This window comes from Pseudoliparis swirei, chromosome 4 (assembly GCF_029220125.1).
Source record: "Pseudoliparis swirei isolate HS2019 ecotype Mariana Trench chromosome 4, NWPU_hadal_v1, whole genome shotgun sequence".
Taxonomy (NCBI): Eukaryota; Metazoa; Chordata; class Actinopteri; order Perciformes; family Liparidae; genus Pseudoliparis; species Pseudoliparis swirei.
The window spans coordinates 14,454,444-14,470,676 of record NC_079391.1 but is presented as its reverse complement, the minus strand read 5'-3'; the positions used below and the strand labels follow the sequence as shown (position 1 = coordinate 14,470,676).

Genomic DNA, 16,233 nt, shown 5'->3' with positions numbered 1-16,233 from the left:
CGTCATTTTTCAACAATTGTCATCTTTAAAAAGGACATAAAAATAGTGACTGCCATCCCTGAGAATGGACATGTGTCTAACAGTGACGCCAGGTGTTTGGAATCATGAAAGTATGTCGGTTTAATTCAGATATACAGAACAAAAAACATGTGTTACATGGTGACCTTATGCGTTTATATATAGGATACATATGTACTGGACTAATAAATTAGGCTGGCAACAGCGGCGCAGGTATCAAAGTCGCGGGATTAACTGGACTCTATTTTAGTGCCAGAATGAACGGCGTCTGTCTGCAGCCAGCGACCTCTTGTCACGCCGTCAGTCACTCACGCTGGCCGCGGTACCTTTCACACATTCTTACCATTTAAAGAAAAAGGAATCTCCTAATTGCATCAATATAAAAATGGTAATATGAAATGGTAACTTACGGTTCAGACATATTTAGTGGGGTATACTTTAAACACTTTGTTTCGAGAAAAAACATTTTGTTTAGTTAAAATAAGAGTTGATTGTAGCCATTAGGTGAGCATAATATCTGAAGTCTGATGATTTAAGTCTGTTTGTCTAAATACAAGATACTGTTGTACAGAGCTCTATCTAAGCTCTTTATTCATTTACAATCAAAAGTGTTATGTTAATAACTAGCGAGGTTAAACATATTATGACCAATTTAGGGATGACTTTTAGATTGGTTGGCACTAATACCTGCAAAAGAAAAGAAAGATTTACCGTTTTCAAGAGTTTATTTTGTGAAATCATGTTTTTATTTCCATTTATTTGATTGTATTATTTATTCATGTACTGTATGTATTATTTGTCACAAGTTTTATCTGTGTAAAATAATGTATTAGTGGGATTGCTTAATTAGTTGCTTGTTTTTTAATTACAGTACAGTCAGCAATTAAAGAGCAACATTATCTTGAACCTGGAGTCTCTCTCTTCGAGGTCCTCCTTTGGGCTCCGGAGGGAAGCACCTGCCTCTTTAGCTGCTAGATGAACTATGATACAGGTGATAATCATCTCTAGCTTCATCATTACAAGTAACCCCTTTTTCATTGTCACATTGTCATTTAATACACTGTTATTTTAGAAATATGAATTATAGATGGTACAACATACATGTTGTTGTACTTTAAAGTTGACAAAGCAAACCATGTTTATTCAAATAATTCAAAACTCTGAGTTCAAAACACTGAAAAGCATCCTGTTTATTTCCGTGTGAATATGATTGCATGTTGATAATGCTTGTTAATAATGTCAAAGGCGCAAGACGATCCTAACGGTTATTTTCAACAAATCCACGACACTAAAAGTCTTAGCACACACAAGCTGGCCTTTTGGAAACTAGGAACAAAGTGTCATCTGATATGTCGTCACTCAACAAACGACAAGTGGTGGAAAAAACTGTGGAAACTCAAGTTGGAATCTTGTTGGACATTCTTGTGAACGCAATGATGCGACACAAATGTGACGGTGTCGATTTCACGTGACACAATGTTTCCACCTGGATTGATGCCTGAGATCCTGACACGCCCAAACGGGACTGAGAGTATCATGCCACTGGCAAACACTTTGAACTACGCATGGATACTTAATGGTGCATAGTATGTTAGGATTTTATCTACTGGCTACATTATTATTCGTACTAAGCTACTTTACTAAGCCGTGGTATTATGTGTTGGAGGTGTTGACAGTTTCTTGACCGGATCTACTCTACAGGTGTTACATTCACGACTATCTGCAGGACATTTGAACAACCACCTTATTTCATTGTTGTCACAATACACATAGGCTCATGCCTCATTTCGCAGTGTTTTAAAGTTACATATAAACAAATGCATTACTTAATCTATTGTCTGCTACTGTTACTCCAGAGGGAGTCAAATAAGTTACTTTTATTCTATCTTGTAATAAAAATGTAATTTTAATTCCTCTTTTTTAGAGGTTGTATTGTCTGTGTTTACACCAATGTATAATATATACTTGTAAGTGGCAGCAAATAGCTTTTTAATTGTGACAAAATGGCACAAATAGTGTAATACAATTAAAAACCTTGATAAAAACAGGATATTGTTTGTGTGAAATGTAATAATCTCATTATTCCGTGAACAGTCAACCAGTATATCTCCGTTTCTCATGAAAACAATGTGCAGATCTCAAGTGATCTTGAGTTTGCTTGTGGTTTACAGTTGCTTAATAGAGGCCCAACACAGCACAATATGTTCTCACCCATAATGTCATATCACATAGTTAGCTTCTTAGAAGAAGTGTGTGTTTCAGGAGAATATTGCACAGAGGAAGTAAAACATACAACTAGACATTCAGTTGCAGCATGTTGATAAATTCACAGTTTTTTAAAACAGTTCATATGTATTGTAGACGTTCTTAGACAACAGGATTATCCTAATACTTAACAATGTACTGTAAGTGGTTTCCATTTCTAACGGAAACATTATGACAACACTTTCAAATGTAGCTGAATGAGCACATTTACCTGTTTTTTTGACTGGCTCAGGCATCCTGAATGATCTTCTCTCCTCTCGAGTGTGACTCCCTGTTCCTAAAGTCGGCCGTCTATCTCGACCCTGTGCCTTTAATAGTGGTGCCGCTCACAAAAAAAAACCCCCATTCTACTTTCATGAACCATCCCACCTCTTCTGCCATGTTTTTTCTCCGAGGCCCAACACAATGCCCAAAGGAACAACCCCCCCCCCCCCCCCCGTACTCCCCATCCCATCGCAGCAGCAACCTGGCTCCCAGCCCATCCCCCGCTCACGTCTGACCTCGGGATATATTTCAACCATCCTTTCCTCCAACACCTCGGCTGAGTGATAGGGCTTGAGAGGGAGGGGGAGGGATGTATGTCAGTGGTTAAATTTAGAGCCTTGTATCCACAAAAAGTTTACCCACATCTGTGATGCACCAAGTCACCCTGTGAATATGAGAGGGTGCTTGAGAATATGTGATCTATAGGTTTGTTTGATCTGTTGGCAGAGATGAGTGTGCATCCCTTTAAGTCTCACAGATGCAGAGTCCAGATTAATTTAGGTTTTATTTGCATGAATTTGAGTCTTTGGTGAGCACCTTTACACACAACATTTATACTCTTTTTCAGACAATCTCAGGAACAAGTGGGACTTTTTGTTTTGTCCATTTGAAGAATATTCAGCTGCCGAGAACACAAAATACAAGAAATGTGACACAGCTAGAAAAAGTATTGCTGATAATTAATTTCATATGCTTTCCTGTTCTATGTCATACTAGTGTTTGTTATACTATACATTACACTATGTTTTATTGCCCTGTACTGTACTGTACTATCTTACATGGTGTTTTACTGTATTGTTGTGTAATATTATATACAGCACTTCACGATAACACAATATAACATATTTATACTTGACTATATTGTTTGACAATTTAATGCTATATTTTGTTAAGAAATACAATACAGTATGCAGTATACCGACAGTATATAAATCTACTATAAACATAGATATGTAAATATAATATAAACACTTAAATGACCATAAATGAGGCATGGGGAAGAAGAGGTCTTTCAGTGTTGCAGACTCTTTCCAATCTTAATCTGAAGGACTGTGTGGCAACTGAACCCTGCAGATGGCAGCTGGTCATTCACGTGAGATGTGTTTTAAGTTGACCACAGAAATGATCAGTGCTGTATTTCAACTGAGAGCTGTTGCTTAAGTTGGTTCATCCTGGAGACCCTTACTTCTGTTAATGTGTTTTTCTTTTCTGACTTAGTTTCCAAACACACTCAGAATTCATCTGATCCTGCCACAATAACACTGATTATCCACCACTGGTTGAGTTATCTTGCACTGCATTGTATTGTTTTCTATTCTATTCTATCTCTTTTCATCTTCACCTATGACTTCAATTACAACTTGACCATTGAGGGGAGCTGTTGGCCCTTGGGACACCAGGTGCTGGAGTACTTTTATATGTACATGCTGCACATTACATTTTAGAAAATTACTCCTTTGTATTTCACTGTGTTTGTCTTGTGTTATATATTGTTAATTTTTTTCTTTGATGTTTATAGAGCTGTTATATTATTCTTTATTGAACTAAATATAATCTTCAAAAGTGGTTTGCAAATGTGGTGAATAAATATAGTTACGTTCCTATTTTTCTGTTCAACGGGAGGTGTGGGGTTGTGGCTTTGATAAGCATCGCTGTAGTATTTAGAGTCTGAACACGAAACTTTAGACAGTTTGCTAAAAACTGCTTTGACTGAAACTTTAATAACCACAATAAACAAGATATTATTCCATGGCATTCAAGAAAGACTACAACATTCAATGCAGGGGGAAACAACTGGACGCACAGCTGCATCGCATACTGATGCAATCCATTAACCTCACAGTCACCAGTGATCTGTAGCTGTAGTGAAACGTGAGAGCTCATCTTCTTCTTCTTTGTGTTTTACCTTATCACTTACAGTAAAACCACCAGACACATGTTCATGAAGAATTTATTTTTTTACAAGCACTTCCATATTAGAGCATACAAAGTTGTATGTACAAAACTGTTGTCATATAAGTATAACAAGGTCTTATAATTGTTCTAATGGTCTTAACCTTAAGGTTGTTCGATCCCATTAATGCCTTATTTGTGTCTTCTTGTTTTAAATATTAATTTGCAATTATATATACATGGAATAATACACACAATATACACACAAGAGAAATCAAGCCTGTTCAACACACAAAGAGTCAAACACATTAGAAAGAAGGCTCAAGCCTACTGGGATATGTAACTCTCACTAGTTGTCAAACAAAAGATGTATCCCGTATTTTACAAACAGAAGTTACCAAAGAAAAATATCACAGAAACGTCAGCATCACATTTAAAAATGCATACCGAGCGTCAAAGTGACTTGTGGGTCTGGATGCATGAAGTGAAACTGTAACGCCCTCCTCTCTCTTTCCACTTTTTGCCTTTTGACTGTACACTATCAGTTATTGGTCCACAGCAGTAACGGTGCTATTCACACTATTACATTTACAAAACGGCAAGTTTGATTAAGCATCTAAGCATCTAACTTTTAATGCGTGCATTTTGACATTTCAGGATTCCTCCTGCCTACATGTATTTTCTCTCCAGATGAGTCTTCCCCAGCACCTCATCACTGAACTGGTACGTCAGCTTCTTCTTTATTTTTTTCACCTCTCCAGTTTTGCCATAGTTGCGTAAGGCACGAGCCATCTTCTGATAGGTCATTTTTTTGCGGTTTCCCTTCTGGATTCCCCAGCGGTGTGCGAGAGCCTCCTTGTGTTTGGATGAAAACTGGAATGACCCTTTGTCTCTGTCCACCCACCAGATACTGTCTTTCATATCGCTGTTCCTTAAAAGGTCCAACAGGAACTGGTACAGTCGGATCTTCTTTTTATTGCCTGTTGGAAACATTAGTGTTGCACCGTTACTAACTCATATTTACTGAAGAAGAAAATAAAAAATCAACCATGAGATTCTTAAAAACAACATGAAGCCCAATGTTGTTGCTGTGGCATAGTGACACCGTAGATGGGTGAGTTGTCAACATAAGTTAACTGGGACATTGGGCTAACATAACAAAGAGGAAGCGGAGCACACACAGACTATATGTCTATTTCTTAATCTTTAATACAAACTAACTTAACAAGACAACAATAACTGCATACTGACAAATGTAATCCTCCTTGATTGACTGTTTTAGTATTGTCCGCATTGTCATGGTGCTGCGTGAAAAACCTCGTTGATGAAATATTATGTTTTTTTTAAATTGGTTAGATATTAAGATAAAACATGTTGTAGTGTAGAACCAGAACATAAGAAATCATAAAACTCAATGTTTGGGTACTGAACTTCAAAATGAAACCCTGGAACAAAATGAATGCCACTGTATGTTTCCCATAACATATAATCGTATTTGTATATTTATTATTTTAATGTTGGCACTTACAGATTTCTTTTCAGGAAGAAATAATCAACTATTATCTAACTGTCCTCTTTAAATACAATCCTGTCTCCAGTTTGTAAAGAGGCTATATGACAATGTCTGATTCCAGTTATCAGAAAAGTTCCTTGACAGTCAAACACTCAACGACCGCTCTGAGTAAGGAAACTGTCCATGCTAATTGTTCCATGTGTGTGGTGGACAGACGCTCTCTACACTCTGAGAACCATGTTCATTTATCTACAGGGAATCTGTGAGGCCGTGGTTAGATCTAACATAGCACTGCATCGACACCAATACAAAGGGCTGCCTTCATGTGGCCAAGGTACAATAATTAACCCTGGAGCTGATGACATAATATCACTGTGGCCAAAGTGCTCACCAGGGTACTTGAATAAAAACAAACCTCATTTCCCAAAACCCTTTCAGCTACAGGCAGTGCAGATACTGCCAGACATGACCAGCGCTCAGCTGGTCATAAACTGGCCAAAAGAGGAAGTGGAGAACAAGCATGTCATTTGAGAGGGACACATCCCCTCCGATTTCTGACAAATGGAAACTGCCCCCCCCCCCCCCCCCCCATATTTGTAATGAGCAGTCATCAAGTGCCTCCAAAAACTAAAAGGAAGCTCATTTTCCACCCTCAATCTTCAGACACACACTGGATGCTCACTGAACTCCTCCTGCTTCATGTTCCTGTTCATGACAAACTGAAATATTGAACACAACAGCTGTGCTCATGAAGATGCACAGCTGATTACTCTCACTACACAAGTAAAACATGCTCAATACAAACCAGTACTTTTTACTGCTCTTGTTGATGAACACATGCGGGTGTTTGTCAGTGAAACAGAGGGATGACTCACGTTTATCGTGCGCATATTTATATACAAACTGGAGCTGGTACAGACACAGACTCATGTCCCAGACCAGCAACTGATGAGATGTTAGTGCTTTATGTTCATGTGCACATTTCTGCAGAAGGACCAAAAGAACATCTGACAAGGGGGTTCCTCACCAGAAGGCCAAGTCCAGCAGTACACCTGAAGGATTATTTATACAATCCATGATACAAATCCAGCCTTGGAGACCAATAACATTCAAGTTTATAACAAACCAACAACCACATGTCCTTTTTGGAGCTAACTTCCGTTAAAGATGCATGACCAGCAATGTAAAAAGCCGTTATGCAACATGTAGCTCATCCTAAAAGTGCATCTGAAATTGTTAGCAGAATACAGAGCTGACATGACTGCCAGACCTCCACCATCACAATGTGAGGAACACAACACTGGCCGGCTGCAACACCGATTTAGATTCTTGAGACTGAAGAATCTGAAGCAGGAGTCTCATTTTAGTTCATAGGCCAAACCATCGCATACTAACCTATACATTACAACATCCCTCTCTTTAGGTGTAGAGAAGTACAAGCACATTCTGAAAATGTTCACCATTAATGATCAATCCATTTACTAAACAGATGATGAACAGCCTCCGATGTTTCACGGATCTCTTGGCTACCACTAAAGTAGACGAGTGTTTCCCCAGATCTGAACACAAGTCATTCATCTCCTCTGCTCTTCGTTGTCCTAAAAGAAAAAGCAACTTGTGCAAACCATGACACTCTGTTGTGTCACGTAGCCTTTCTTACGTAAGCACGCGGGATCTATAATATCGTATCAGCAATTTCCACACTTTGCAAAGTCATCCAGTGAGCTGGATTGAACCCTATGGCATGTCGGTTCTGGCCCTCGGGCCGTATGTTTGACACCCCTGATCTGAAGCATGTCAAGTGACTTAGCACTTCTAGATATATCATGACCTGGATGGTTGAGAATCTTTACATGGTTCATCGTAAAGTATCTGTGTAAACAGCTCAGCAGAGAGCCGGAGTGCTCACGAACTGCTCACATGAAAGAGATCGTAAATCAATCCACTAACCCAGTTCTCCTGTTGTGACATAAGGGACGCGCTCTCGCAGACACTCCTCATCAGACACCTCCAGTGGGGGACTCCGTGCTCCGTGCTCCTCGTCATCGGAGCTGCGCTGGGACACAAGTGGTGGTGGGTACACTGCCCGAGGGAAGAACGCCACCTACAACACAGGGGTCAAAGTGAATTAGTCTTAAATTAACTTATTGATCATATGCTAACTGGCTTAATTTTGATCTCAGGTTATGAAATGGAATGATTTTATAGAGTATAAAATAATGCAAACAATGTACAGCGCTAAAGCAAAGTCACTGTACAAAAGTTGTTTTCAAGACATGAGTGTGAATATGATTTGAGAGATGTTTTGCCTGTAATGATTGACTGAATAAAACACACACTCATACTCAAGAATAAACAAGTAATATTTTTATTTTAAAATATTTAAAAGTTTAAAATATACACTTGTGAGTATGGGTGCACAGGTAAGTCTGGGACTGAATGGATATGTTTCAATTCATTTCAAAGTGATATCTTTGTCCGTTTCCTCGGCACAGAGTCACACATGTTTCCAGTGGGTGTTGGCCAAAAATAAATATATTTTTATTGAGATTATCCCAAAACAACCATGTCGGACACTTTAACTGAGTTGGGATCTCTCTGCATGACCATCACGTGGCCTACACATGCTTTGAGGCTTCTTTGTAATGAATACAAACAGCAACAACACAAATTGTGTAGCTGAAATAAACATGTGTTGTGTTTGGGTCTGTATGTTATATATCTGTGCCCCATGTGCTTAATTTAAGAAATACTGGCAACTGGAATAAAAATACTTCCAGTGTTTTCATTATCCTATTTGATTGTGAGTACCTTTCACTTGTTATAAATATATGATGTATTATTTATCAGTATAATCCTATCCATTCAATCAAATTCAGGTTCACCTATGAGCAGGTTTTTTTGTCTTATGGAAAAAACTTTCTATTTTAATTTTTTACTGAGTTATTGAGCTTCACCAAACAGTGGGACATATTTCAATCTGTGCCATCTTTGGCCCTCACAGTGACCTCAAGTAGAACAGTTGTATGTGCGATATGTTTTGCTTAATCGTGCCATATAAATACATTTTAAAACTTTTATTTCTGCACAACAAGGTTCATGATGAACCCAACCAATGGTCTGTGGAAGTGACGAGTCAGTGCTACTGGAGGTTTAAGCTGCTACCTCTGTTCTGGTCCACTGGTTCACAACTGGAGTGTGTTGTTGTGATACTGACTGAGTTTAACTAAGCGTTTAGACACTGAAGAAATCCTTCTTTTTAAACTGAAAAAAAAAAAAGAAAACCCCCAGAATTTAAGTTTTTCTTGGAATTTAAAGATTCACTTCCTGATTTTCGTCACCGGACTCTAAAAGGCCTCCAGCTCCCTGCATGTTGTCTTTGATTTTAATCCCAACTGTGGATTATGTTGAGTTTAAAGACGGAGTGAGCTAGAAGGATATTTTAAGATTTAGAGGTGTGTGTGAAGGTCATCGGGCCTCATAAAGTCTTTTCCGAACAATTAACAGTTGTCTGTTCCTTGGAATCATATTTTATTGGCATTAGTATTAAGGAAAGCCTCTGCCATTATTACTCTCATCCCTTCAAACCATCAGATCACAGCTTTTACACGGAACATCACAAAACAGCCATTTTTAGTTTTCTTCATTTAAATAAGATTAAAATGTATTTTTATTGTGTGCAACATGCGCCCATGTGTTGATGTGCCGTTCATCCCTTCAATGTATGGTTTTGCTGCTGATGGACTTACTGGTTGCTGTAACACGTGAGGATGTGCCCCGAGATTTGGATCTAGCAGGTTGTCGGCGTCGTAGCGTACGACGTCGTGACGTAACAGGCTGGGCGCGTGCAGAGTCTGCACACTCTGCAGCTCAGTGAAGTTAGCCTCCTGGAGGTTCTCAAACTCTACAGGGTGTACGTGAGAGTGAGGGTGGTAGTCCCAGTGATCTGAGGAGAGAGAGAGAAACAGCATAATGGCCACAGCATTTTATTTTGTTTCAACAAAGGACTGTATGAACGAGACAGCAATGAACTGGAAGACACGGCTTAATATGAAAGTCCTAAACATGCATTTAAATTGAAGCAGAAATACATGTTTAAACTGTTTGAGATGACTCAGACTGCATGTCTAAGAAAATCAATCTTTCTAAAAACACAAAGTTTTAGATATTGATGGCGAGCTACTCACTCATTAAACTTGAGTTTGCATGAATCAAATGAAATGAGGGGAATAATAGATAATTCAGCATGAAGCCCTTTCCTGTTTTTTGCCACAGTCGTTGAATGTGCACTCTTTTTAATTTTTCCTCTTTTTCAGAATGGATTCAACAATGAGGGAATTAAAGATTTGAAGTTCAAGTATAACTACTGAAATAGAGGAGAGAATGTATTTATTTGCATGCAAACTATTGCAACTACCACCACTATACTAGTGAATCAAGCAAGACAATAAAGCCATATCACACATCCACTGTCAGATTACTCTTTTCTATAGTATTATTATTCATAAGTATTTGAGGTGAAAATATGAAATATTTACATCACAATGACAACTTTCTCTTTGTCGGTTGGGGCGTATTTTCCAATACGTTCTGGAAAAGTCCCCCCACCCCCCAAATTAGATTGTTTTGGTGCAATATGCAAAACTGTTGATTACAAGAGAAAGTAAAGCGCCTCTCTTGGATCAACAAAACCCCCTGGGGCGAAAGTTTGTTCTATGTCTGTAAATTGTAGCGGCCGAAAGAAATGGCATCTGTTTCCTGTGTTCCATACACCCTGATGTGGTGCGCTCCAGCTGCACACAGCAGGCGCTTTACGTACAGTGCACCAGAAAAAGCCAGTGTTACCACAACAAAGTTATGGTGAGAAGTTTGAAGATTAGCAGACTAAAATTACAGCATTTTGATAAAAGATGTAAAGAACATTCATGTTGTTTTATGTTTCCCTCCACCATCATCTTCACCATCATCATCATCATCATCATCATCATCATCATCATTTATTTTTCATTTAAAAAAGTTTCAATTCAAACTGTGTTTGTATGAGACAAAAAAACACATGGAGTAAAACTCACCTGCCTGGATATCTGGATCTAGGACATATGGATTATAATATTCTGCAATTTGATGTCTGTAGATCTCAGGATCGTACATTTCTTCTGAGTGCTGCGAGAGCAAAACAAAACATATTCAGACACAAGAACTCATGAAAGTAAAGTATTTAACTGGATGTTGACGCATATAACACACATTCAATAATAATACACACTATATGTCTTTTATAAAACATTCATTTTATATCTAAATTTTCATTTGTAAGTCAGATGAAGCATTTGTAATAGCCGTGTTATCATTATGACTTTTTTTCTTGCCACCACTGTTCTGAAACTCAGAAGAAGTGTTGAGTTTCATTTTCATGTCGCCCATGGCATAAAAGACTCTCACAGTTTGTGTGCTGTATTCAAATTGAAGTAGACTCACATAAAGTCATTAATTTAAAATAACACATGTTGTCCATCCTCCTCACTATCAATTGTCTTTCTATTTAATGCAGCATTTAAAAAAACTTCTCAGAGCTTTAAAATCTCCTCAGAGTTTAGATGATGTCTTTAAAAAAAATGTTTTAAAGATACTTACAGGCGGGATGAGGTAGCTCTCCATTCTGTATGGATGCAACATGGAGACCTCTTCTTCAACGGACCGAGTCTGAAATGCTTTGCGGGATAAAAAGCTCTCACAACCTTTCAAAACTTTTGCGGTGTCATTGCACAATGTTTCAAAATTTCCTCTCACTCAACGAAAAACCTAAAAATGTCTCTCCCTCTCTCTGAACGTATAACCTGGGCTACTCTGGAAGGCCTTCAGCTTTGTCAAATGGCCCGCTGTTTGACTGTAAATTGAAAAAGGAATATTTGACTTCTGCAAAATGTGTGTGGGTGGGAGCACTAGTGTGTGTCTGTTGAAGGTTCCTGGCCATTGATGATTTGTCAGGAGAAACCATGAAACTTCTCATTTATCAGGGTCCACATGCTGTCCCCTCCCTCAGCAGCCAATCATCATCAAGTGTTTTCCTCACTGTCAATTTCTCCTGACAGTGAGTCTCTCAACATTTTAAGTTTGCTTGACTTTATTTGTTTTCATTTAATTTGCGGCACACATTGGTGTCAACAGCAGTGGAGTCGTACTTTAATAGCGGGTTATTGTACACTTATATAGTTATACGCCGATATAAGGACACGTGTTTATTGATATGATGATGCAGATAATGATAGTATATGTAATAGTATAAATATGTCTTTGTTGGAGGAAGTTATCATATATTTTGACCAGTACTGTACATTAATAAAAACATATATGTACTTGTAATTGTGAAAAATTACATTACTGGCTCAAAAATGTTGAATTGGGGAATTTCAAGAAAAGTGTTACTAAATTCAAGACTATTCAAACTTATTATGTTAACCCTTATACTTCACTGTACATTGAAGTAGAATTAATCACTATTAAGCTTTAAGCTGAACACTGTCTGTGATGTGCAATAGCTTTCAACTTACTTTCAAACAGTGTCAATGAAAACACCATCAAGCAATAAGATGATTCTAGAAAATCTTATTAAAAAAAATAAAATAATTTGAAAGATATGCTAGAATGTACAGCTCACATGCACAACAGAGACAGGCTTTCTATGACAATGGATATTATTTTTAGTTGAAAGTGTCACACTAACAGTCATATGTTCTGACTGCAGACCTGAAACCGACGGACAGAAAGTTTATCGTGTCGCGAAAGGACCAAAACATGTTGTATAGTGATGTAAACAGGAGTTTGTTGAGGGAGAATGTCGACACACACACACACACACACACACACACACTCACACACCTACACACACAGCTGGAAGATAAGATGAAGGTACAGTATCTGTGTTGTAACCACAATGGAGGTAAATGGAGATTATCATTATGACAGAGGAGATACTGCAACAACTCGGGGTGGGAACTGAGTCCCTCTGCTCCTAATCTGCAGAAGTCTGTTGGTTGGGTTCAGAGATACATTGGTCTGCATTATATCATGTTTAAGGTGAGAACCTCCAGGTGAATTGGATAAAGAAATGTAATAATAAATACCGCCATTGAACTTTCCAAGTATATTACTCACACTAAGGCAATTCTTTTTTGTATTACTCTGAAAATGTATGTTAAAGTATGTCAATGGCGCATTATCTGATCAAATAATTACAAAGCTGAAAACATTTCCAGAACAGAAATCTGAAATAAATTTCATTTGTTGACATATTTACAGAAGGCACTTCCAAAAATGAGAAAATACTGTCTCAGCCATAACATTTAAATAAAAAAAGTAATAAAATGGAAACGATTTTCTGAAACTTTACTGTTTAAATATGCAAACTACTTTACAAATTACAGTTACTTTTGGTAAGAAGTGTAAATAATTAAACACAACTAATTGTATATTTTTTTATGTTTTCTTTCCACTTGTGTGTAAAAAGAAAGAAATATAGCACAAAATCTTAAAATTGACCAGTGATTGAAAAACAATGTTTTGTTCGGGGTGTCTGTCCCCATTTGGTCAAAATGTTCACAAGGCCAAAATTAAAATAAAACTGTAAAATCTATAGATACTGCTTATACCCAAGATGCAGAGAATGACAGTTAAAGAGAACAGAAACAGTGCAGCACAAATCTGTGTTTATATTGTTTGCGCTGCCTGTTTAAATATTGAATCGGGTCAAAATGACCCGAAGGCAACACAAGGGTTAAGAGGAAGACTGCAGCCTTGTGATAAGGCAATGCGCTGAAAATTGAACATTCTCTGAAATTAAAATACTGAGCTTATGTTTATCTTCTTACCGAGGTCAGTGTATTTATCCCCATGAGTACGGCGATCTCCACTACACATTAAAAACACGGTCAAATGGTCTTTCAAATACTGCTTTCATACTTAGTCAGGTGCATTAATCACACAGGAAGGACATATCAAAAGCAACAAAAGATAGTGATTGTCATTGGTCATAATATTCACAATAGTTGAACCGCGTGCAGATCTATTGACTACATTAATCTTTTTATGCACATTCAATAGTACATGCAGTTTGAAAAAACTGTAAAACAATTGCTTTAGATATTTCTGTCTTCTTGTCGGTTGTGTTTTCCTGGTTGACTGATGGAAGACCTTCATGGAAGAGTCGCAGTTTGAGGAGCTGTTGAAACCACACAGACTGTGGGCAACCTCGACAGGCCCCATTTAATCACAGCTGGCTGAGCAAAACTGATGACATGTAGCTACAGTAGCATTTTCCGAGAGTATTAATACACAGAGTGAGCTGAAGCACGCCACGCACTATTTCCATCACAGCTATTTTCAGTAAGACCAAAGGATAATTCTTTTTCTAGTGACTTTTTGTTCATGTCGTGCAAGAAAATGGCATCTAGTTTAAACACAACCTAAGTTATGTTCAAGTTTTAGTGAGTAAAATCCACCTTAATTACAGAAAATACTAATTCAAGTTTATAATAATAAGTTATGTTTTAACATTGATTGAAATTTAAAACTAAAGCATTGTATATACATTATACATGTAGTGGAGTTAAACATGGTGGAGAAATATAAAGTTGCATAGAACTGAAAAACTCAAGTTACGTACAAGTACTTCAAAACTGTATAGCCCAAAATCTTAAATGACAAATTTGCCTCAGATGGCTTAACAATCTGTACACATACGACATCCCTGTCCCAGGACCTCACATCGGATCAGGAAAAACTCCCAGAAATAAATAGAAAAAAACTTTTACAGGTAAAAAAGGGAACAAACCATCAGGCGAGCAACAGAGTAGAATCCCTCTCCCAGGATGGACAGAAACAATAGATGTCATGTGTACAGATGATCGAGGTATTGACTAAAGAGATGGTCAGAATAAAATATTGATTTATTCATTGATGCATTTGTTGGCTTGTAATTAAACTGTATTTAATTCAAGAGATGTAAAGTTCAGATGTAGTTTAGTATTAACGTTATCTCCTAGACATTGCCTAAACATTCATATTTTAATCTAAAAAAGGTATTTTTGAAATAGTATTTCTGGTTGTGTCCTCTTCTTTGTTTCAGGTCAGGTTTTAAACACAGATCTAAACTAGTTGCAGTGTGTTTGTCTTCCTTGTGGCCTGAGAGATGTGGTACGCAATGACATATTATTAAAAGAGGAACTGGAAACTTGTCTTTCAGATTCAGTTCCTTGAATGTTGCCTTTAAATGCATCCATTTATGTATCACATGGTCAGGATTCTCCAGACCTCCATACGGCCGGTTGCCTTGTCTCTTTTGTAGGAAGAGCAACTGGTTTTAATTAAAGTGTTAAATGTGTCACTGAATGGTGACAAGAAGAAGATAAAGAGACATTGTTAAAGATCGTCAGTGTCAGTTTAAAACACTGTTGCATGTATCTGACATAATTGATGACTGAATATTTGTAACATATTTGACGTTATTGTGGAAAACATTAGAAACTACAGGAAACAGAAGAAGGAGGATAACACGTTTTACTTTATTACATCCAAATTTAAAAAATTCGACAACAAGTACTGTCACAAACTGACTTTTAAAATTTATTTCTAACAATTAAAAGTAAGTGATCCATGTTACGCTCAGAGTATGTTTTGACACGCCTTTAACTGCTCTCTTTCACTTTCTGTAAATAGATTACAACATAATATAAAAACGTAATCCCAGACAGATCACATGCAGATAATTATTTTCCAAAATGTTTCCTTTGGTCACGTGCATAGGATTTTACACCGACGGTGGTGGAGTCTAACTTTGTATATTTATTCTAGTACTGTACGGTTTAGGTACTTTATTTGGGTATTTCCATGTGAGGCCTCTGTACACTTCCATTTTGTTTGGCTCTGTTTAAAGTTAAAGTTAAAAGTTACCAAAATATGTCAATCAGAACCTATAAAGCTAACTTACAAACATCTAAATGGGTCATCATTTGTAAAATAATCAAATTGTAAACAGCATGTTGTGGGCGATGTCTTGGCCTGTATCAAATAATGTAAAGCCTGTTTGTGAGCTTTAAAGGTTTTTGAAGACACATTTGAACAGAGCAAAGTTAGCTGTTTCCCCTATTTCCAATGTGTGTGCTAAGCTAAGCTAACCAAATACCAATACAAAACAAAAAAAACCTAGCTATGGTTGGAAAAACTATAAAAAGTCTCAGACAATGGATTCCCTCACGCTGAGCAGGTGTCCATGTTATTATGTC

At 37.4% G+C, this 16,233-nt stretch overlaps 2 protein-coding genes across 2 annotated transcripts in view; both read right to left on the bottom strand.

Annotated features, from left to right (window-relative positions):
* The window catches only part of mybpc3 (myosin binding protein C3), a 30,592-nt gene extending 27,993 nt beyond the window's left edge, over positions 1-2,599 (bottom strand). Inside the window, exon 1 of the mRNA XM_056412566.1 lies at positions 2,495-2,599. Within this exon, the coding sequence (XP_056268541.1) occupies positions 2,495-2,519 (25 nt within the window). The 5' untranslated portion in view covers positions 2,520-2,599. The remainder of the gene's footprint in view (positions 1-2,494) is intronic.
* Positions 2,600-4,482: 1,883 nt separating this feature from the next.
* spi1b (Spi-1 proto-oncogene b) lies at positions 4,483-11,909 on the bottom strand. Its single transcript, XM_056412599.1, has 5 exons — positions 11,588-11,909; positions 11,026-11,116; positions 9,703-9,899; positions 7,904-8,057; positions 4,483-5,420 (listed from the first exon to the last, which is right to left on the bottom strand). Exons 1-5 carry the CDS (start codon positions 11,627-11,629, stop codon positions 5,110-5,112), a joined length of 795 nt encoding a protein of 264 aa, XP_056268574.1. The 5' UTR covers positions 11,630-11,909; the 3' UTR covers positions 4,483-5,109.
* Between the last annotated feature and the right edge of the window lie 4,324 nt (positions 11,910-16,233).

What these genes read in the sequence shown, in the direction of transcription:
- spi1b (XM_056412599.1), bottom strand. Translation starts at nt 11,629, where the DNA reads ATGTTGCATCCATACAGAATGGAGAGCTACCTCATCCCGCCT. An exon ending in AGAGCTACCTCATCCCGCCT is followed by an intron (nt 11,117 to 11,587) that starts GTAAGTATCTTT and finishes TTGCTCTCGCAG; the next exon opens with CACTCAGAAGAAATGTACGA. An exon ending in AGATCCAGATATCCAGGCAG is followed by an intron (nt 9,900 to 11,025) that starts GTGAGTTTTACT and finishes CTCTCTCCTCAG; the next exon opens with ATCACTGGGACTACCACCCT.